This window comes from Colletotrichum lupini, chromosome 1 (genome assembly GCF_023278565.1).
Source record: "Colletotrichum lupini chromosome 1, complete sequence".
Classification (NCBI taxonomy): domain Eukaryota; kingdom Fungi; phylum Ascomycota; class Sordariomycetes; order Glomerellales; family Glomerellaceae; genus Colletotrichum; species Colletotrichum lupini.
Window position 1 is genome coordinate 4,173,189 of NC_064672.1, and position 21,506 is coordinate 4,194,694.

Here is a 21,506-nt window from a genome sequence, read left to right on the forward strand (position 1 = left end):
ACATTTCAATTTTTTTCAATTTTACAACACCAACCACGAAACTTTGTGGTATCGTTCGACCAGAATTTGCAATCTGTTTGCCTCGAGGGAGAATCAAAATGAGCAAGCGCTCGAGTTCAGGGATGCTACCACCGAGCAAGCGAAGGCATGCCGAAAGCGAGGCAATAGACTTGCTTCTCGATCACGGCGATGACCTCATCAAATGTCTCCAGGCACTGACCCGGGCCAAGACAAGATCTTCTATCCATCGCGAAGACTTGCAAAAAATCCGGCAGCTTAGCAAGGTGTTGTTGCCATCTTTTGAGCAGTTGGCTAGTGAAGGAAAAACAGAAGCCCTCGAAAGCGGTGAGATTGACGAGAATGAGGTAAGGACATTAGCTTCGTTTCATACGTTGTCAACTTTTTGCTGACTTAATAGGGGAAGAATGCATCCCACGAGAAGGGCCAATCCCCATTGACACCGAGGCAAAGCCCAGTGGTCTCAGGACCGCCAATACCGTCTTTCATCTTGGTCAAGCCATGGACGCCAGCCGATATTCCGAAGACAATGCCGCCTCTGCCAAAAATCACGAATCCTGTCCTAGAGTTGGCGGCCTTCACCCATGTTGGCGTGGCCAAGCACAAATCAGATTTGAGTTATGACCGCCTTGAGTGGCTTGGAGACGCCTATGTCGAACTGATCTCATCTTCCCTCATTTTCCAAACTTTCGGAGGGATGTCAACGGGCCAGTGCTCGCAGATCCGAGAGCTTCTGATTCGTAATGCCAACCTGGGAGAATACTCAACACACTACGGACTGTTCGAAAGAGCGAATCTGCCGTCCGAGTTCAAGCCCAGAGGTACCCAGCCGGCTGTGGCAAAACCACATGAAATCAAAAAGGTTCGCGGTGATTTGTTTGAAGCATACGTCGCTGCTGTGGTTCTTTCCGACCCCATCAACGGTCTCACTCGAGTTGCAGAGTGGCTCAGGACACTATGGGCATCGACTATCAAGGACCAGATCAGGTCGGTTGCTAAGACGCCCGGGTTGCAGACAGTCAAGGAACTTGGCGCGACGGTGACAGAAGAGTCTAGTCTGCCTCCGAAGGTCCTTCTCAGTCAGGCTATTGGTGCGAACGGCATCACCATCCGCTACGAAGACTTACTCAATGCGAACAAGAAAGACAAGTACAACAAGAAGCTGGCCCTCTTCAGCGTCGGAGTGTACCTTGACGGATGGGGCGAGAAAAATAAGCTCCTTGGAACCGGTAGCGACTTGAATAAGAAGGAGGCGGGCCAAAAGGCAGCGCAAGTGGCGCTTAACAATAAGAAATTGTTGAAGGTGTATCAGGATAAGAAGAAGGCTTTCCTGGCAGCTCTTGGGGAGAAATAGGCGAGGTCAGAGTGAGGCGGTTGCACTATACCCATGATACTAGTTTCAATTGAAGCAATAACCATCTACAAAGAAATTTGAGTCTCCGAGTGACGAAATTACTCGAAAAGCTAACGCCAGAAAGTACATAGCTGGGAAGAGTTGTTAGGATGGTCGATAGAGCACATCAAAAATACCAGATGAACTCGACTCGGACGTTCGCTGAAGTGTTAACCATACAAACCGCGTGGGTGCTCAACCTAGGAGCCGAGATGAGTAAACAGCTAGCTGCCCAATGCCGAACAACGATGGGCCTCCGTAGCCGCTATACTGGGACCCATAGGCCTCGGCTCAATATCAGCTCAGAACTTATACATACTCAAGTCTCAATTGACGGAACTCTAAATTGAGGACGAAAATAAAACAAAAGACAATGGAACATCCCGCACATCCAAGGTTGCCCGCATTTCACGTGCCTACATGTCTCTCTCGGCCGACAAGCAGATGCCGCAGGCTACCGGTACCTAGCTTCAACCACACTCACAAGGGACAAAAGACGCGGGGATGATGGGAGTAAATTGCTAGTCGGGATCTCGGAGAAGCACAAACCCCTGACAAGCCCGCGTCAGGCCCGCGCACCCAGGTCCCGCGTCCACTCTAAACTCCCCCAGATGCTGCTGCTGGGTTGGGGTCGTAGTTGGTTGCGCGGGCTTCGCTGCGTCTGCATTGCGTTGCGTGACCCGCGGCCGAGGCAAACAGAATTTACCGGAAATCGCCCACCCCTTCCGATGCTGCTAACATCGGCGCGAACCCCAGTGGCCCTCCCCAGGGCCCAATTTAGAGACAGCTGATTGCCGGTACCGAAATACCTTTGCCTCAATGCCAGCACCCGCCATCGCCGCCGCTACTCTCTTGCTACCCACCAGATCCCTTCTTTCTCTTTGGACGACAAAGTGAAAGAGTCTCATGGCGAAGCTCTCACATAATGCATGTCAGCGTGCTGGATCTCTAACTGTCTCCTCTTCCCAGCACCTGTTGCTCCCCCATTCCGTTTCAGTTCCGGCTGCCAAAGTACCTCGCTCTACCGGCACATCCAGGTGATTTGCGGAACTAGGTTATCTGAGTTGCTATCTTCGCCTGGTGTTGTTGAGCCGAACCCAACCCCGACGCCCAGAACACCTCGGATATACCCCCATTAAACGAACGCGTCTTCCCTCCCTTTGCCAACTAATCACGTCGGTCCGGTCGCCTCGAGAAACGGCTTTCTAGATGGCTGACTCCGTGGGTGAGTGCAAGCAGAACCTTACTCTGCGCCCGTTGTGGAGAGAGCAATTCCCCGGCTAATTATGCGATTATGCCTTCTCTCTATAGATCGCGTGTTCGTCCATGCCTTAAATACGGTCAAGAAAATCCCCAAAACGGGGGCATCGCGTCCCCCGCCGTCCGACAGACTTCGACTCTATGGCCTTTACAAGCAAGCGATGGAGGGGGATGTCGATGGCGTCATGGAGCGGCCGACCTCGGCTTCCGGCATGCCAGCCGACGAGCTTCAACGCGAGAAAGACAAGTGGGATGCATGGAACCTCCAGAAAGGTCTGAGCCGGACGGAGGCGAAGAGGAGATATATCGAGGCATTGATCGAGACGATGCACAAATACGCGACAACACCGTAAGCCCGCATACCTACCCTACTGTCACTGGAACCGCTCTTTGCGCATCGCAGCCCACTGACTCGTCACCACAGAGACGCAAAAGAACTAGTCTCGGAACTCGAGTTCGTATGGAATCAGATCAAGAACAATAGCCCCAGCTCGACCGACTCCTCACCGAAAGGCACAGGTTACACCGGTGAATTACGACAGTTCCAGCCACCCCTGACCGGATCCGAAGGCCCCCTGAAGGTTCTCAGCCCCATGAGCGAGGACGATGCGGCAGAAAGGAACTCAGATGGAAGGATAGGTTACGACGATGATGACGAAGGGGGCGCGCTCGTGCCTAGCAGTAACTGGTCCCGCAGCGTGGAGCGCGCACTCGAGAAGCTGTCCGCCGAGGTCGCGGCATTACGAGAGCAAATAACAACAGGCAGAGAGTGGAAGTCCAAAAAGTCACGAAGCTTCCCAGCCTGGCTACGATGGTTTACATGGGTTATCATGAAACATCTAGCCATCGATATGGTGCTGCTAGCCTTCATCCTACTGTGGATGCGCAAGCGGAAGGACCGGCGACTGGAAGACTTGGTCCGGGCAGGGGTGAAATTGATGCGGGAGTACGTGAGGAACGTCTTACCGGCCAGATGACAATTCTCCCGCTGGCAGCAAGAGAAGGCGAAGCCTTCAGGCTGATATAGCATTGACTCGATCGACAGCATTGCTACTTGCTGCTTGTAGCGACACCGATCTGTTTAGTGTGTTCTATACCCTTCGCTTCGCTTGAGAGGCTTCTTCGACAGCAATGACGCTTTGAAGTCAGTCTTGGAGTAGTGGCGAATGCTCCCATGACGGCCCGAACGTCTATGCCCCTTTGATAGAACACGGAATGATCTTATCAAGGGAACAGTCTGGATAGCGACGATGAAGAAATCCCCTCTTGGAGACGGGCAGCCAATCCGAAGTATCCCCCAAAGGGCATCACAAAGAAAGCCATCACATGGGAAAGCAACCACACATGCTGAGCCCAATGCAGCAGTTGGCCAAGTCTTCGGGGTCACGAGGCAGGAACCGAACGGACTGAACAACCTACATATTCATGGAATGTCCAGAGCTAGGACCGGGCGGATCATATAAATGTGATATCCAATAGCAAATAGTTACAATTTCAAAAATTTCAAAAATTTAGCGTTTCACTCTCGTACCTATGCCGCCGCATTTACCTGCTCAGACTCGCACTGAGCCTTTCACTTAGTACACCAGCGAAGTTGAGGAAACTTCAACGACCTCACTTCAAAGTGAGAAACAAGCAAACAAGCGATGCTAACAGGGCCTCTGCAACGAAACTTGAATATACCTTGTTCATGTGTGCCCATTGAGATTCGAGTCAATCCCAAAAATTAGTAGGACCGGGGTGTAAGTTTGGAGCCACCTTGAGACTGCGATCACAGGCGTGGGACCTCAGCTTACCTTCACAGTTTTAGTCCCACCTTCCCACGAAGCACAACCTCAAACTTTCGTCCTACACACTCCATCATATCACTCAATTCAATCAGGTCGCGACACTGCGATTTCTACCTGAGATGCGGTCAAGAATCAGACTGGCACTCGGATTTCGATAATAGCGACGGACTCGTGGGCAAGATGCAAGCCACAAGTGATCAGTCGACGAGACTTGGAAAGGCAGGGGCGTCTGCTGATTATACCATGGAGGAGGAGGAGGATATCCCACAAGCCGTGCCGGCTCTGGCGATGTTCGTTCCTTTAGAAGAGAGCCTCTTCGATCCCTACGACGCTCCGCGTACCGAGATTGAGCGCATCAAGCTCTGCCAAGAGAATCTCGAAAAACACACAGCCGCCGTCGAGCAGAACCTTGTCTTTGTTTATGAGAGAGAGCACAAGCGAATCTTACAGGTTGCGAAACAAGAAGAAGCGGAAAAGGGCTTCATTGAGACGCCCGCGGGCCTCATGCAAGGCGAGGAAGCTCTCATCATGGAGTCAGTCCACGCCCCGATACCGCCCGGCGCCGATTATAACGACCGGCACTTGTCCACGTACAAGCCTCCCGAGACTCCGCAAGTGATGCCTCCTAGGCCATCAGCACTTCAGTGGTCTCTTTACAATGCTGGCCAAGCCGTGGGTCAACTGCACGGATACCATAACCACGCCCAAGAGCTCAAAGAGCCCTATCAAGAGATGTTGAACGCTGCACTCAAGGCATCGTCTGCCGACCAAGGGCAGGGTGATGAGCCTGCTCGGAGCTAGAAGCAACAAAAGGTAGCTCAAGTAGCAGTTGGCGAAAGTGTCTGAGGAAGACACCAGGAACTCAGTACGACATGCAAGACAGCCGGAGGCCTGAGGAGAATGGCCGACTAACCAAATCGCTGCCATAAGGACGTTTCCGGCGTATGACGGCGACGCATTCGCCACGCGATTCATGTATATAAGTAGTGCACATACACATCACGAGATATTAGTAAAAACACACATACTATCTACGTCTAAGTCTCATCGTCATCATGATATGTAACGACCGGCGGTAAGAGGCAGCGGTCATTGAAGAGTTCTCCCATGCTTCCATAAACGGCGTCAAAAAGCTTCATCTAGGTACACTAGATAGAGGAAGGCTCGATCAAGCATCTTGCGAAGCTCAAGCTCACCTACGATAAGTGTCCATACAATTTAAAGTGAAGAGGAAAAAGACAAAGAGGCGCTCTGCGCCGAAATTTTCCGCAGACTAAATGGTGCTCAGAGGAAATTCTTGATGCCTCAGGCGATAAGTAAGCTCCCGGGATGGTCGACCAATCACGGTTGATGTAAATTAATCGCGATTTACGCACTAGCGCCACCAAATCCCCATGGTCCGGGACAGAAGAGCAGTTCCCTCCCGACGTCAACCATTGAATATCAATCCGCCTCTCACCCAAACGCCCTCCCCCGTTTCGTCAGATTCTCAATCCGTCAAGGCGATACGATGCTGCGGCATTCATTAGCACGTTCGGCTTGGCGGACTGGCAAGCAGGCCGCCAATGCCTCGCGAACTTTTGCTACAACAGCTCGCAGGAATGCCGAAGTCGAACTGACTGTTGGTAAGGACGAACCCGCCCTCGCGAGCGGCTCAATTGGTTTCTATCGAGGTTGCTGACGATATCTTTAGACGGAAAGAAGGTGTCGGTCGAAGGTGAGCTGCAATGTGTCCGTGTCCGAGGATTCCTACTCACGATCTTCTAGCCGGCTCCGCCCTGATTCAAGCTTGCGAAAAGGCAGGCGTCACAATTCCTAGGTCTGTCTAGCCGTCAATAAACAATCCGTATGGCATTAACTAACTTCTCTACAGATATTGCTATCATGAGTACGACACCCTTTTCGATCGAATCGATGACCGCTGCGAGGGATGACCCCCCGACTGACAAATACAACAGAAAGCTTGCGATTGCCGGTAACTGCCGTATGTGCTTGGTCGAAGTCGAGCGTGCACCGAAGCCTGTAGCCTCCTGCGCATGGCCCGTCCAGCCCGGTATGGTCGTCAAGACCAACTCTCCCATCACACACAAGGCCCGCGAGGGTGTCATGGAGTTCCTCCTCGCCAACCATCCTCTGGACTGCCCTATCTGCGACCAGGGTGGTGAGTGTGATCTCCAGGACCAGTCGATGCGATACGGTGGCGACCGTGGCCGCTTCCACGAAATCGGCGGCAAGCGTGCCGTTGAAGACAAGAATATCGGCCCTCTCATCAAGACCTCCATGAACAGATGTATCCACTGCACCAGATGTGTGCGTTTCTCCAACGATATTGCCGGTGCCCCCGAGATGGGCTCTTTCGGACGTGGCAACGACATCCAGATCGGTACCTACCTTGAGAAGAACCTCGACTCCGAACTTTCCGGCAACGTTATCGACCTGTGCCCTGTTGGTGCTCTTACCTCGAAGCCTTACGCTTTCCGCGCGAGACCTTGGGAACTGAAGCACTCCGAGTCCATCGACGTCCTTGACGGCTTGGGATCCAACATCCGTGTCGACTCCCGTGGCCTTGAGGTTATGCGTATCCTCCCCAGACTCAACGACGACGTCAACGAAGAATGGATTAACGACAAGACTCGTTTCGCCTGCGACGGATTGAAGACCCAGAGATTGACCATGCCTTTGATCCGCCGTGAGGGCAAGTTCGAGCCCGCCGACTGGGAACAGGCCCTCATGGAGGTCGCCAACGCCTACCACCACATCCAACCCAAGGGCAACGAGTTCAAGGTTATCGCCGGTGAGCTGACCGAGGTTGAGTCCCTGGTTGCCATGAAGGACCTGGCCAACAAGCTCGGCTCCGAGAACTTGGCCCTCGACATGCCCAACGGAAGCAAGCCCGTCGCCCACGGTATCGACGTTCGCTCCAACTACTTGTTCAACTCCAGGATCTACGGTATTGAGGAGGCTGATGCCATCCTCATCGTCGGAAGCAACCCCCGCCACGAGGCCGCTGTTCTCAACGCTCGTATCCGCAAGCAATGGCTTCGCTCTGACCTCGAGATCGGTGTCGTTGGCGAGACCTGGGACTCAACCTTCGAGTTTGAGCACCTTGGCCTCGACCACGCTGCCCTGAAGCAGGCTCTTGCCGGCCCCTTCGGCAAGAAGCTCCAGGCTGCCAAGCGTCCCATGATTGTTGTTGGCTCTGGTGTCACTGACCACGTTGACGCCAAGGCCTTCTACGAGACCATTGGTGCCTTCGTCGACAAGAACGCCGCCAACTTCATCACCCCTGAGTGGAACGGTTACAACGTCCTTCAGAGAGCCGCTTCCCGCGCCGGTGCTTTCGAGGTCGGCTTCACCACCCCCTCCGCTGAGGTTGCTGAGACTGCCCCCAAGTTCGTGTGGCTCCTTGGTGCCGATGAGATCTCTGAGAAGGACATTCCCAAGAACGCTTTCGTCGTCTACCAGGGTCACCATGGTGACCGTGGTGCCCAGATTGCCGACGTTGTTCTCCCCGGTGCTGCCTACACCGAGAAGGCTGGTACCTACATCAACACCGAGGGCCGTGTCCAGATGACCCGTGCCGCCACCTCCCTGCCCGGTGCTTCCCGTACCGACTGGAAGATTGCCCGTGCCATCAGCGAGTTCCTCGGTGCTCCTCTGCCTTACAACGACGTTGCCCAGCTTCGTGACAGAATGGCCGAGATCAGCCCGGCCCTGGCGGCCTACGATGTGGTTGAGCCCGTCGCTCTGCGGCAATTGAGCAAGGTTCAGCTGGTTGACCAGAACAAGGGCTCCAAGGCCAGCGGTACACCTTTGAAGAAGGTTATCGAGAACTTCTACTTCACAGACGTCATCTCAAGAAGGTATGTTATCCGTGTGAAGACGTTGTCGAAAACTCTGTCAGACATAGCTAACATGTACATCCAGTTCACCGACAATGGCCCGCTGCTCGGCGGCCAAGGCCAGTGGCAGCCCCAAGACCAACTTCATGGCACCAGGCATGGAGGAGGACAGGCCAATGGGCCAGATTGCGTACGGAGCATGAGGGACAGACTGTACGACTATGACCGTAGAGGGAGGAGGACGAAGATGAAGAAGAAAAGAGAGTTCCTTTGTTTGGGATGGATGCATTGCTTGTATATAATAGCACGCGCGGGTAGAGAGTGGTGGGTAGTTGAAGAAAGTAAATACCTTCATATCTTTTGTGTCTCGTGATGCCTGATCGATGTCATCTCCAACTGGCCGCCTTTAGTAGAGAAGTTTTATGGACCTACTAGGTAGTCAATTGAGTGTTGCCACTCAATGAAACATCACCGCTATTCTTACCAGTACTACTGCCGCCATCATAACCCTTTTTTCCCCCTTGAGGTAGATAGTCAAGGTAGTCGATTCTCTGGGATGACACCCTGAGAATACACCCTGAGAGATGCAGGCGAGGGCAATCTGAAGGCAGTGGTAATGATGAAGGTGATCGTACAACCTTTCAACTCTACTTGTTACGCACCTAGCGTCCACACACCGTATACAAATTTTGTACTTGTCAATACCACGCATAGTGATGCAAATAACAAAAAACAATCTTGTGGCTCCCCGACGCGGGTCGTACTACCAACGATCTCAAGGAGTATGTATTCATCAATCAGCAGCGCTGCGACGGCGGAAGACAACCGAATTGAGGATTCTGGATGAATTGGCCGCACATCGCAAACTGGCCGAACGTGTGTCCCAAGCAACGGAAAAAAGAAAGATTTTTTGAAAGATGTGATGAAGATTCTAGCAGATGGTCTTCTTCGCGATGAGAAGTTGCTGGAGACCTTAGAACGTTTCCAGAAAGCAAATTAACCGGTATGATGGAGGAAGTACCTCAGATCGCGCAGAACGATAGAGTTGGTGTTTCCCATTCCCTTATGAGAGGAAATGTTTGCTAGAGTTCCCAGTTCTTCGCTTCCGTGGCTTTGATCAATTCGACCTGTAAGTCATGGTGGCTACCGAAACAAGATTCAGATAAATGTCGTTTTAACGTCTGGGGATGGCAATCATGAACGTATATGAACCAGTGGCAGCACTTCAACACTTGACACACCCTTTCTTGATCTTAGGCCCTCGACATTCTCATTGAAGACTCGCATCTATGACCTGGATTCCCTAAGAGCTACAGCTGCACTGAATAGCCCTCTTCAACTTGGGCACATCTCCAACCCACCGTTCCTCCTCTGCCTTGTCACCCTTGTACTCCTGACCGTCGACCTGTTGACCATCCCAGCTCTCCTCAAAGGGATGCAGCGCCATCTGCATGACCCTCCTCAACACATCCCTCTCGCCATCCTTCTCAACCCGCTTGATAATCTCGTCGAGCACCCAGCCACGCGGCACAAAGTTGGGGTTCACGGCCTTCATGGCCTTCTCTCGCTCGGCATCCTGGCCCTCTTCTTCGCCCCAGTCCTCGACGACGCGAGCGCGCCACTTGTCCAACCAATTCCCGACATCAGACCGGCCCTTGGCCTCGCTGCCGGCCGTCGCGCCCTCTGCGTGGAAGAAGCGCGCAGCCGTCTCGCGGCGAGCATCCTCGGTCGCAATCTCCGACAGTTTGACGGAGCTGAGGCGCCGAAAGAAGTGGTTGAAATCCAGCTCGTGGGTCTCCATGGTATCCAGCAGCCCGCTGAACAGTTCATCGAAATCACTCTCTTTGAAGTTCTTCAGACCAACGCGCAGCGTCATGAGGCGCTTGTACTCGGCCATGAAGAGCGCCTTGTATTCCTCGCCAACCTGCATGATGAGCTTCTCGGCCCGTCCGACGAGGACCTCAGACTCGCTCTCCTCAACACCATCGTTGACGAACCTATCCTCGTCCACGCCGGCCCCTGCGCCGATGAGCTCGCCCAGCGCCTCGCCGAAGCGGACGAGGTTCCACCAGATAATCGTCGGCTGATTTCGGTAGCTGTACCGCAGCATGTGGTCGTCGTGGTTGGGCGTGTAGGACGGGTCAAAGTTATCCATGAACGCAAAGGGGCCGAAGTCGATGCTCAGGCCCGCGATGGAGGTGTTATCCGTGTTCAGCACGCCGTTCATGAAACCGTAGGCCTGCCACTTTGCGACGGTGAGAGCATTGCGGCGGGCGACTTCACGGAAGAGACGGGTGAAGCGGTTCTCGGCTGAGTCGTCTGGGCCCTGGATTTCTGTTGCCAGGACACCGCGAGCGGGCTCGTGGAGGGAAGAGTCGGCGGGTTTCTCGGGAGTGTCGAGGCGGCCAGGGAGCTTCTCCCAGCCGCCGAGAACGTCCTCAGCGACGTAGGTTGCCAGCGTTCGGAGCATGGCGCGGTCGCCTCTGGCACGGGGGAGATCAAAGTTTCCCAACCGGATCCAGGACTGCGCAAAGCGCAACACAATCGCACCGGGCTCGACCGTCTCTCTCCTGACCTTGACGTTGGGCAGCAGCGTCAGAGACAGCGCGCGCGTGCTAGGGATCCCGAGGGCGTGAAGGGCCTCGGAGACGACGAACTCGCGGATGCTCGACCGCAGCACCGCCTTGCCGTCCGCGAAGCGCGAGTACGGGGTGATACCCGCGCCCTTGAGCTGCAGCTCGTACCGGGTCTTGGTCCCCGGGTTCGTCGTCTCGAACAGCGAGATGGCCCTCCCGTCACCCAGCTGTCCCGCCCACTGCCCGAACTGGAAACCTCCGTAGCACTGCGCCCAGGGGTACCCGCCCTCGAGCTTCTCCTCGTCCCAGCCGTGTAACCTGTTCCCCGCGACGGTCTGCTTGAAGTCCTCTGTCTCCTCGTCGCCCTGTTTGATCCCGATATCGCGCATCGCGGCCGGGCTCACGGCGAGGAGCTCCGGGTTCTCGGTGGTCTCGGGGCGGACCCAGGTGAAGGCTGCGTTGCGGACGCCGCGCGGGGCGATTTGGTCGCGCGGGGTCTTGTGGGAGTCGGCTGGCGTCGGGAAGATTGCGTCGGGCGGGAGGGAGGAGGTGTAGGTCCATGTCTTGGGGAGCTCGCCTATCGGAAGGCCTTGGTAGGATGTCGCTGTCGGCTTTGCGCCGTTGGAGAATTGGGCGGCCATGATGGCTGGGGGTTTGGTGATAGCTCTTGGGACGGCTCGGCGGGAGAGCAGTCTCGAGAGCATATACGCGGATTTGAGGTTCACTCTGGTGTGGAATACAACGAAGCGTAAACAGATCTATTCACACGAAGAGAATGGGGGTATCATTTGCAAGTGTACATGACAAGTGGTTAGAAAAAACGTGGTGGAGGGGTCATTCGGTAATGATGATCCGTAGTGTAAGTCAGCAGCACCGAGTCGGCGATGAGGGACTCTCGGAGCTTCAGTGGCGATGCCCCAAAAAATCTACGCTGACTAAACCAAAGATGCGCACCTGGATAGAAAGAACCTCGGCGCCTACTTCGACGGTCGCCGATGGCAACAACCACCGATCCCGGAGACAATTAATCATCCAGATAATTCAAATACCTTTATCAAAATCTCGAACTTCGAAATCCCCTTCGGTCCCCGCTCCAAGACCCGAAAGAGGGCCCCAAGCTCTCAGGATAAGGTACCCAAAGTTTACGGTCCGAGTCCCGGCCGACGCTGCATGTCGAGCCCCCCCGGGTGATGCATCACGCAACAGCTCCCACACTGTCGTCACCGTTGGCGTCACTGCGAAAAGGACGCAGCAGCCCCCAAACTCCCCTCCCCGCCGCCGTCCCGGGAATCCAGCACGCCCTGGCAGACAGCTCCAATTGGGTCAAGTGGGGTGAGGAGAAGGAAAGCTGCGGTTCCAGCCCACTGCAGCAAGTTCCGAAAAGCGCCTCCCTTTGACACACCAAGAAAGCTCACCCCAATTTACCAGTAGAGGCACGACTTTCGGTGATGTCAATTGGACGTCTCGGCTCTTGTTGGCCGATGCAGGCGGGGGAAGCATGTTTTTCCTGCGAGTTTGCTATTACTGCATGTCATCGAAACAAACCTCGATGCAAGATCTGAAAGCCCAGTGCCACTTTGAGTGTCTCGTCCTCGTCCCATCGTGCTGATAACACATCCGTCACCCCTCACCTCGTAGCTCCTCCCTCTTAAGAGACCAGTAGAAGTCTGTCTCGTCGTATTAGAAATACAAACCCCTGGCCGCGGCCCATCAATACCCGTTTGTTCGAAGCCATCTTTTATCTTCCCCTTCCATATTACATCGCTGTATGTTCTTGACGAGAAACTCATCAAGACTCTGCTCAACGCTACGTCCTCGTCCCGTATTGCCCCTCATCAGCTCTCAACATCTTCAAAAGCGCACCATGAACTCGATTCTGTCCACCTTCACGCCCGATGCTTCGGGAACCCCTCCAAAGCAAGTGGATTATATCCCATGGCTCACTCTCAACGATGGCAAGATGATCCCCATGGTGAGTTTGAATCTCAAGTTTAAAAGGATCCCCATTCCTGCGGGAAGATCTGCCGCTCGGCAATGCATGTCAGCATCCAGCGCCAGATCCTAGGGCATTCCAGCTCAAATCTTAAATTACGAAATTGCTGCATCGCGGCCGGTTTACTCCAAGTACCGTCTCATACTGACGTATCCGCAGCTCGGATATGGCCTGGGTACTGCCAACTACAAGGCTGGCGGGGCCAGCTTTGACGAGAAGATCGTCGACAACACCGTCATGGCGATCAAGGCCGGATACCATCATCTCGATGGCGCCGAAGGTACGTGCAATTTCACTCACCCATTCACTCTTCCCATTGATCACCACTTTTTAACACGATCCTTAGTATACGGAAACGAAGAAGAACTCGGTGCAGCCATCAAAAAGGCCGGCGTGCCAAGAGAAAAGCTCTACGTCACCGCAAAAATCAGCGGAACCAAGAAGCAGGACACCGAAGAGGCCTTCGCTACCTCGCTGAAGAAGCTCGACCTCGAGTACGTGGACCTTTACCTCATCCATGCGCCCTTCTTCGCCGACTCGGACGAGGAGTTGCAGCAAAAGTGGGCGGATCTCGAGGCCATCCAGGCCAGCGGTCGCGCCAAGAGCATCGGGCTCTCCAACTTTTTGCAGCCTCAGATCGAGGCCATTTTGAAGACGGCCAAGGTCGTGCCTGCTATCAGCCAGATCGAGTTCCACCCTCACCTGCAGCACGGCGACCTGCTGCAATTCCACCGCGATAACAATATTGCCGTGTCTTGTTATGCCCCGCTGACGCCCATTACTTCGGACGTCGACTCGCCCGTCAGGACTATCTGGGCCAACCTGTCCAAGAAGTACGGCGTGAGCGACTCTGTTGTCGGACTCCGCTGGTGCATCGATCAGGGTCTGATTGTCATCACCACGTCTTCCAAGGAGGAGAGACTGCAGAGCTACCTGAACCATATCCCCGCCATCAAGCTTACACCCCGCGAGGTGAAAGAGATTGCCGAGGCTGGCAAGACCAAGCACGTTCGCGGGTTCTGGAAGAACAAGTTCGACGCTGATGATACCCGATGAGTATGACAAAGTTCGGGGTCCGCCACGCTCATTGTAGTCAAGAGCGTATCCAGTATTGTTAGTTGTAATTAGTAATTATGGAAATCGTTCCAATAGTGACGTCTGTGTACAAGTTTAATCTCTCAAGCCTACGAGGCACATTGGCATGATATGACCGTAAGAAGACCTGAAGTGATCGAAGGTATCGTGGTTTATTCGTTTTCATGTTCGTCACCTCATAACTCATCATCAGACTCCGTCTCGCTACCAGCGGGCGGCGGGGGTGCTTTGGCAGCTGCCTTCTTTCTTGCAAAAGGCAACTCCCTCTTCGCAGGAGGCGCCTCCTTTTTCGCGGGCGCGGCAGCAGCCTTTGGCTTGGGCGGTGGTGATACTTGAGACCGTGTGGGCTTACTGGGCGCTGGTGCTGCCGCCGGCTCTTCGTCGACATCATCTTCACTAGCCGTCTCGTCCTCGTCCTCAGTCGTGTCGCGCTGCTGATCTGACAGGTCCGCAACCTGCTCCTTCACCTCATCAACATCCATTTTGCCTTCACTTTCCTCTGACGAATCAGCATCATCGACAGGCGCGGGAGCGGTCTTCCTCTTGCCCGGCCTCGACTTGGCGGCCGCATGGCCTCTCACCGCGGCCTGGGAGCTCTGCTGTACCTGCGCTAGCTTCTCCGGCTCGACGGATGCAGACGCGAGTAGCTTCTGCTGCTGGCGGATCTTGACCTTCTTCTCGTTGAGCAGGTCGCGGAACCTTTCGAGCAGTTCCGACTCGTCAGCCTCCTTGGCCGCGACTAGCTCGTCGAGTTGAGCTTTGAGCTCCCGCACAGATTCTTCGAGCTTGCTTGCCTTTGCAGTCGTCGAGGCTAGAGCTTCCTTGGCCTCATTGGCTGTCTGCGCCGAGAGCGCACACCAGTCGAATAGCTCAATGAGCTCGCGTGGGCTGTGGCTCAACTCGATGGCGCCGAGCCGTTGCTAGATTACCCAGCCCGTCAGCCCAGCCCGGCCACCCATGCGGAAGGTAGGTAAAAGGCTGGAATGTAAAAAAACTTACTGTGAACTCATTCCCCTTTTTCCGAATTGTCAGGGTGAGAAATGACTCGTTCTCCACAGAGGCGATTGCCTCAACGCCCTCGGCCGGTTCTTGGTGCAAGACCGCAGTCAGGATAGTGACCCATTCTTCCTCAGACACTGGACTGTTCTTGACGCGTAGTGATGCGACTTTGTCATGACGCACTGCCAGGGAAACCCTACCGTTAGCCTTTTTTTTCTTCAAAATTTCCCGTATAATATGAGGTGGATGAGTTCGGCGCATGAAACAGGTGTCGGCCAAGACCCCACTCGCCCGGGCCGCGGTGATCGTCGGCCAGGAAGGCGGGATGACGAGCGTTTGTAACTTGGAAGTTGGAAACTCACGAGAAACGGCATATGGCTCCACGCCATCTGTTCCCACCAACTTGACATCTAGTGCCTTTGACCGAGTGGGCGTGGCCTGGACGATGACAAAAGCGCCTTCACTGTCTGACCGGGGAAATCGGAGAACGTGGCCGGATGCCATGACTAGGTGAACTAAATCGACATAAACTTGAGGAAAGAATCGGTTGGTTAGCCCCTTGCGTGCCACGGGAATGAGCTGAAGGTTCGATGTAAGTGGCAGTTGCAACCCGGTGCAAGGTCCGAGAGCTCAGGTTGGTCGGGATTGTCGTCAGAAAGTTTTAGTAGGTGCGTAATTATTTGGTTCTCAGGGTTGGAATCTAAATTGCAACTATGGTGTCTCGAGGGGAACTCCTGGTTGGATGGAGGTTGAGACAGAGCAGTCCGGGAGAGTGAGACTGAGACTGGATTTCCAAAGTTGGTAGTTTGTTGATTAAATACAGTGAAGTGAGTGTGGCTTCATCTGAACCGTGAGGGTCCTCGAGGGGTCCTGGGGTCGAGAGCGCTAGGCAACTATGGCGCTCAGACAGGCAGCAGAGGGGGGGACTGTGCAACGCCTCAGGCAGCCTTGGCCCTGCACCTTGGTATTGAGACGTAGGTTCGGGACGGGAAGGAGGTACGGAGGTCGTGGGATGGAACGGAGAGCGGGAAAGCAAGGCAAGGAAGGTAAGGTCGTTAGCAATTGTTTTGGTGCTTTCTGTGCTTGTACCTTCCTTACCTTGGGCGAGGTCGGGTGCTGTCAACAAATAAACAGGAAGCTACGGAGACGGCGGCTTTGTGTTTGGACCTAAAGGTACTGTGTAAGGTATTGCCTGTGGGATGAACCGGAAGAGAGAGAAAGTCAGAGCAAGCACTGTCCAATATTCCTCCGCCCTGGGATCCCATAGACTCTCGATAACTTCTTTTTCCTGCCCTTGATAGAAGGAATCGTTAGAAAAGGCAGGCAGCACTAATTATAGCCTAATGCCTCCATTTTCTCCCTGAACTGCCAGCCTCTCGCTGCTGCATTCGCCGTTGGCTGAGCTCAATTGAAACGACGACGGGTGGAAAGGGCTGTCGCGCCTCCAACGCGTCAGAATCGTGCAAGTCAAGTGCAACCGTCCCCGCATACATGTGCTCGTCGTCCAATCAATGAACCATCTGATGTCCCCGCTAAATCACGTGGCGCACCCTGGGAAAAATTATGATTCACTGGAGAGCCCTGGACCCCCGGTTTGTACCCTCCCACGCCCTCCGTGCCTCCCACCTGTTCTTTTCCCCCCGTCTGTTGTCCACCCGGAGCATGACTCTGCCTGTCCCGCAGAAAAAGAACGGACCCAGCTTGTCTAGATCGGCTTTCTCTTTTTTACCCACTCTCTTCCCTCTCTCACCGTCCCTGCCGGCCTTATTATTTACTCCCTCCTTCTGTTGTCCCAGTACCTTACTCAAAGAGACTAAGAAAAGACGATAGTGGATTCTCAATCAAGCTTAAGAAAAAAAGAAGAAAAGACGAGAGAACCGAACCTAGCGAAAAAAGGGGGAAACGGAAGAGTCGTATAACACACGCACACCAGCTGTCCCTGCTACCCCCAATTCTGTCACCCTCGTGCCTGCGGAACACCTCACAAGATACGTAGCTCAGTGGGTTTGCCCACACCTGCGCGCAATACCAGCCACCCAGCTGTCCACCACACCACCCACTACGTTGCGCTGTGCTGCACCACGCTGTGCCCACGCACCACTCGTACTGGACCCAGCCCACCATCTGGCCGACCTACCACCTCGCTTTGTTTGCCAGGCCCGATCCATCAACCCCAGCTTCCCAGCCATTTTTGCTACATCTCATCCAACAAGAAGGGCAAATCCAGTCTCTCCCCCCGACACTCACGACTGCCCTGATCTCATTCTACTCCAGCACAACCCTCGACAAACGTCACGCTCGACATCTCTGGACCCTGTTCCTGTTCCTGTTCCTCTTGCGCAATCACCCCTTACGACGAACTTTCTTTGCATCACCTCCACTTGTTCTGCCTCTGCACCTGTTTGCATCTCTCGCAATTCATCCTACCAGTAGCCGACAGACACTACTTCCCACACTACCACACACATTCCCGGAAACGACGATACTCTACTCGATTCAAAAACAATCCGCGCCGCCATTTCTACGCCTAAACACCACCACGACAAATCTTTTTGCGCCCCCCGCGACGCCTAAATACTACCAAACAACATCGCTTGCGACCACTATCGCCGCCTTCTCACGGTTATGCCGGGCCGGGGCTGCTGTTATTGTTGACGATATGATCTTGCAACATTGACAAGCAGGAAAGCGCTGTCGGGAAGTCTTTTGCGATACGACTACGGCCTTCTCGGACCCAATTCAATTCTGCGCTCCCCCAAACAAAGAAACCTACCGAAAACATGGAACCTTTACGCCTCAAGCCACGCCAGCCGGCGGCGGAACCCGACATCGAAGACTGGGACGATGACGATTTCCAAATCGACACCGACGATCTGACATTTCGCACCGCCTCTACCGCTACCGTTACCACCCTTCCTCCCTCACGACGCGACTCTGCGTCTTCACATGTTTCCCTCCGTTCCGACCTCGAATCTATCCTGGACGAAGAGACCCACGTGCATGTCCCGGGCGACGACGAGAAGTCGACCCTCGACGCTATCGCCGCTGCCACACAGGCCGGCATTCCGATACCCAAAAATGTACCTTCTTCCGCTCTAATGGGCGGTACTATCAAACGACTTGGTGGACGAAAGATCAAGAAGATCATGCAGGACGACTGGGAGGATGATCTGGTTCTTCCAGACTCGGCTCAGGCCCTTCGCATCAAACCTCAGGACGGCTCCAGATTCCCCGACGCTCTTCGACAAGTCAGCGGCGGTTCCAATCAGACTAGTCCGACCAAAGCAATGAAGACTCCTCCCGCGGTTTCCATGCTGGACAGGAGAGAGTCGACGGAATCGAGGACGAGCACATTATCAGGGGCTCTCAACTTGGAGAAGTTCCGTGACAACGATGACGACGACGATTTCTTTGGTGATGGATCGGAAACTATCAAAGTATCAAAGACTCGCCCGCCTAAACCCATTTCACTCATCACCCCACCGACCCCTCAGAAGATTGACAAGCCTTTGGACGATGATTTTGAGAACGACTTCGAGTTGCCCTCAGATGGCAAGTTGAGGCTCTCTACTAGAAAGGACATCCCAAAGACACCGTCGAGCCAGGCAGATGATCTGGACTGGGGTGAGGGTAGCCTCGGTACTCGATTCGGAGGCACACGAAGAGACGCTCGTTCGAATAGGAGCTCGTCTGTCTCCGCCATGAGCCCCAGCGTCTCGAGCTCATTCACCGCCGAGAGCGAAGATGAGACGTTTGATGGCCTTGTACTCCCCAGCGGCCCGGTCAACTTTGGTGAGAGATTGAGTCGTAGGAAACTCAGTCGCTCTCCCGTGCGTCCCGTCGAAGAAGAGCCTCCAAACCTCAAGACCCCTCAACCGCGCGAGCCAGAGCCTGAAGACATGTTTGATGGTCTTGACGTGGGTGATGGCGACGTCTTCAATTCGGGCAAGCTTACACTCCATCGCAATATTCGTGTCAATGCAAACCGCCCACCGAGCCCCCAGAGACCAAAGACTGCAATCTCATTGACCTTCACGAATAAGGCTACTCCGTCACGGCTCCCTCGGCCGAGCCATGAGCGTCATGAGCGAACTCAGTCTGCCCTGGAGCCTGTGTCCGAGAGTGGTGGTCCTATCTTTGCTCGTACGAGAAGATCTCAGTCGCGCATGGGTCACCAATCTCAGTCTTCCGTCACGAGCATTCATAGCATGCCGACTCCCACAACACCTTCTCCATCGAGCTCTTTGCTCCCTTCGACTCCACGCAGGCGAGAGCTTGGTGCAAGAACCTCTACGACGTCGCTGCGTAATGAGCCGACGACCACTAGCACGCAGTTGCTGAGATTTAAGCGATCTCTGCCTGCAATGAGCAGCTCTCACTCACCGGCAAAGACAATGTCCCGGTTTGAACGGCCACCATCTAGGACAGATGGCCGTCCGCCTTCCTCAATGCGGCCCAAGACTCCTACTGAGAGATCTCGACCCGCTGTGGAAAGCTTCGCTGCCCAGCAACGACGCCCCTTTCTCCCTGCTGGGGCCTCACAATCCCAGTCGCAGCACGTGACTGCAAAAACTTCTCGTAGCTTCCGCCGCCACGATTCTGAGAACGCTCTAGACTTGCGGCCGACCTCGAGGGCATTTTCCAGGTCGACAATGCGGTCGCCGAGTCCGAAGAGAACAAATCGTCATTCGGACCATATCACCCGCGACGGTTTGTCGTTCCGCACCCTCACCAAGCCAAACCGAACTCGGAACTTTGGTGATGGGCATGAGTTGGATGGATTCGACGACTTGCCTACTTCAGCCCATTCAGAGGCCAAATTTGTCCGACAACCTGTCAAGGCACCGCTCCGCAACAAGCTTTATCAAAATGTGCTTCCTGATCGGACCACCACGCCCTCCCCGGCTCCTTACTCCCCTGCGAAGGGTGATTACACGCCCCATTTCGCCCGCGATACCCAGGCTAGCCGAATTGCTCGGGAGACCTCGCTTGCTCAACGAGCTCCATCAGGCCCACTGGCGCCTCTCACCTCGTCGCGCGTTTCTCAGCTGTCGTCCAGGAACAATTTCAATCCCGGACTACCACAAGCGACGGTGCGGTCGAAAAAGAAGAGGAACCTTCCTCAATTGAAGCCTCATTTAATTTCCAACATGAATAAGGACAAGACTCCGCAGCGTAAGTGCACTAGCTCAATGGATTGCACATCGTTATACTGACCACCCTGTAGATCTTCAGGGTATGTTCTACAACCCCGACACGTACCGTTGGGAAGGCAACGAAAATATCTTGAACGCGTTCGACCCACCCGCATCGTCCCCATCGCCAACATCAATGCCGCCGCACGTGGTTCGAGATAAGGAAGCTTCTTCAACGCCTCGGCCGGCTCTGATTACGAACATAAGCCACACGAAGGGCGTGCAGGTTGTGGGCGGCATGGTCTTTGATCCACAGAACATGTGCTGGCTCAAGCTCGGCCCACAGACGAACACCAAGTCCGAGATACCCGACCCCATGGACGGCTTCAATGCTTTGGACGACGACGAGGACGTCTTCAAGGACATTCCCGATCTCGACGATAACCAAGGCGACTCCAAAGAACCCGGTCGCGTTAGCGAAGTTAAGGACGAGTGGCTCGTCGGGGAAGAATTCGATGTTGGTCCCGAATTCGTTCGGAGACAGCGCGAAGAAGAAGACCGGTGGCGAAAGAAATGCGAGAAGTGGCTCGGGGTCGGAGACCGAGATCGCGAAGCTGCCAGATGGGCGATCCGCGACATCCTACTTCATCAGAGGGCTGCCTAGTAGACCTCACCACACCAACAGCATTCTACTTTGGGCGGCATATCATGCTTTTTTCTTCATACATAATTATTTTAATACCCCTGGCGTCATGGCGAACGACAGGGCGAGCTACGAACGAGGCGTTTTGGGAGAAGGATTACGACGAACAACATTTACGACGATTCCAGTGACGACTTTCTGGACTCTTCTTTGTGTACAACATACTCCTACAAAAAGTCTTGAATAGGATTCATGACACGGCTTTTACGACGAAAAGAGGTCTGGCAGAGGAAATGGCATGCCGACTTTATGACAACAAACAGATGATTTGGGATTTGGGACTCGATACCATCCAGACCCCGAGCTGGATAAGAGGGTTTATGACCACAGTGGAGGAAAAAGGACTGCTTTGACGTTTGCATTTTTGTACAATGCTTTTTATCTTTACGATGCTGTTTGGAGGAGGCTGAGGGTGGTTAGCCTTTCTTCGCCTGTGAAGGTGGTCAAGGATTGGTTGGTGTGTCTGTCATTGATCTTTTTGATGATGAGAGACAGGTTGATGAAAAGCTCTGCTTAGATTCATTTTTTTGGCTTCGGCGTATTGGATTAGCAATAACCCAATCTTCTTTTCTCAATTCTCTTCGTGGCCAGCTGGCTGGATAATTCCTTCTTGACGTGGACGTGAAAGGCTTTTTTCTCAATCGGCGACGGCAAATGACGGTCACAACAGATGAACGGCGACAGCGACGACAATGTCAACAA

General features: G+C 54.1%; 8 protein-coding genes across 8 annotated transcripts; 6 read left to right on the forward strand and 2 right to left on the reverse strand.

Annotated features, from left to right (window-relative positions):
* Positions 1–98: 98 nt before the first annotated feature.
* CLUP02_01227 (RNase3 domain-containing protein) lies at positions 99–1,372 on the forward strand (the record flags this gene model as incomplete). The annotated part of the gene is made up of 2 exons (XM_049280269.1): positions 99–365; positions 419–1,372. The coding sequence occupies 2 exons, from the start codon at positions 99–101 to the stop codon at positions 1,370–1,372; spliced, it is 1,221 nt and encodes a 406-aa protein (XP_049136226.1).
* Positions 1,373–1,521: 149 nt separating this feature from the next.
* On the forward strand, positions 1,522–2,582 carry CLUP02_01228 (uncharacterized protein; the record flags this gene model as incomplete). The annotated part of the gene is made up of 6 exons (XM_049280270.1): positions 1,522–1,734; positions 1,808–1,871; positions 1,937–2,070; positions 2,168–2,304; positions 2,381–2,448; positions 2,503–2,582. 6 exons carry the CDS (start codon positions 1,522–1,524, stop codon positions 2,580–2,582), a joined length of 696 nt encoding a protein of 231 aa, XP_049136227.1.
* Positions 2,583–2,832: 250 nt separating this feature from the next.
* CLUP02_01229 (acyl CoA binding protein) lies at positions 2,833–5,262 on the forward strand (the record flags this gene model as incomplete). The annotated part of the gene is made up of 3 exons (XM_049280271.1): positions 2,833–3,020; positions 3,096–3,617; positions 4,554–5,262. The coding sequence occupies 3 exons, from the start codon at positions 2,833–2,835 to the stop codon at positions 5,260–5,262; spliced, it is 1,419 nt and encodes a 472-aa protein (XP_049136228.1).
* A 709-nt stretch (positions 5,263–5,971) lies between these two features.
* On the forward strand, positions 5,972–8,506 carry CLUP02_01230 (NADH dehydrogenase; the record flags this gene model as incomplete). The annotated part of the gene is made up of 4 exons (XM_049280272.1): positions 5,972–6,086; positions 6,155–6,178; positions 6,335–8,324; positions 8,389–8,506. The coding sequence occupies 4 exons, from the start codon at positions 5,972–5,974 to the stop codon at positions 8,504–8,506; spliced, it is 2,247 nt and encodes a 748-aa protein (XP_049136229.1).
* Positions 8,507–9,606: 1,100 nt separating this feature from the next.
* Positions 9,607–11,583, reverse strand: CLUP02_01231 (uncharacterized protein; the record flags this gene model as incomplete). The annotated part of the gene is made up of 1 exon (XM_049280273.1): positions 9,607–11,583. The coding sequence occupies one exon, from the start codon at positions 11,581–11,583 to the stop codon at positions 9,607–9,609; it is 1,977 nt and encodes a 658-aa protein (XP_049136230.1).
* Positions 11,584–12,743: 1,160 nt separating this feature from the next.
* CLUP02_01232 (aldo/keto reductase) lies at positions 12,744–13,928 on the forward strand (the record flags this gene model as incomplete). The annotated part of the gene is made up of 3 exons (XM_049280274.1): positions 12,744–12,851; positions 13,032–13,152; positions 13,219–13,928. The coding sequence occupies 3 exons, from the start codon at positions 12,744–12,746 to the stop codon at positions 13,926–13,928; spliced, it is 939 nt and encodes a 312-aa protein (XP_049136231.1).
* A 215-nt stretch (positions 13,929–14,143) lies between these two features.
* Positions 14,144–15,470, reverse strand: CLUP02_01233 (uncharacterized protein; the record flags this gene model as incomplete). Its single annotated transcript, XM_049280275.1, has 3 exons — positions 14,144–14,887; positions 14,967–15,148; positions 15,329–15,470. 3 exons carry the CDS (start codon positions 15,468–15,470, stop codon positions 14,144–14,146), a joined length of 1,068 nt encoding a protein of 355 aa, XP_049136232.1.
* A 2,276-nt stretch (positions 15,471–17,746) lies between these two features.
* Positions 17,747–20,765, forward strand: CLUP02_01234 (cytokinesis regulator; the record flags this gene model as incomplete). The annotated part of the gene is made up of 2 exons (XM_049280276.1): positions 17,747–20,141; positions 20,194–20,765. 2 exons carry the CDS (start codon positions 17,747–17,749, stop codon positions 20,763–20,765), a joined length of 2,967 nt encoding a protein of 988 aa, XP_049136233.1.
* Positions 20,766–21,506: the final 741 nt, after the last annotated feature.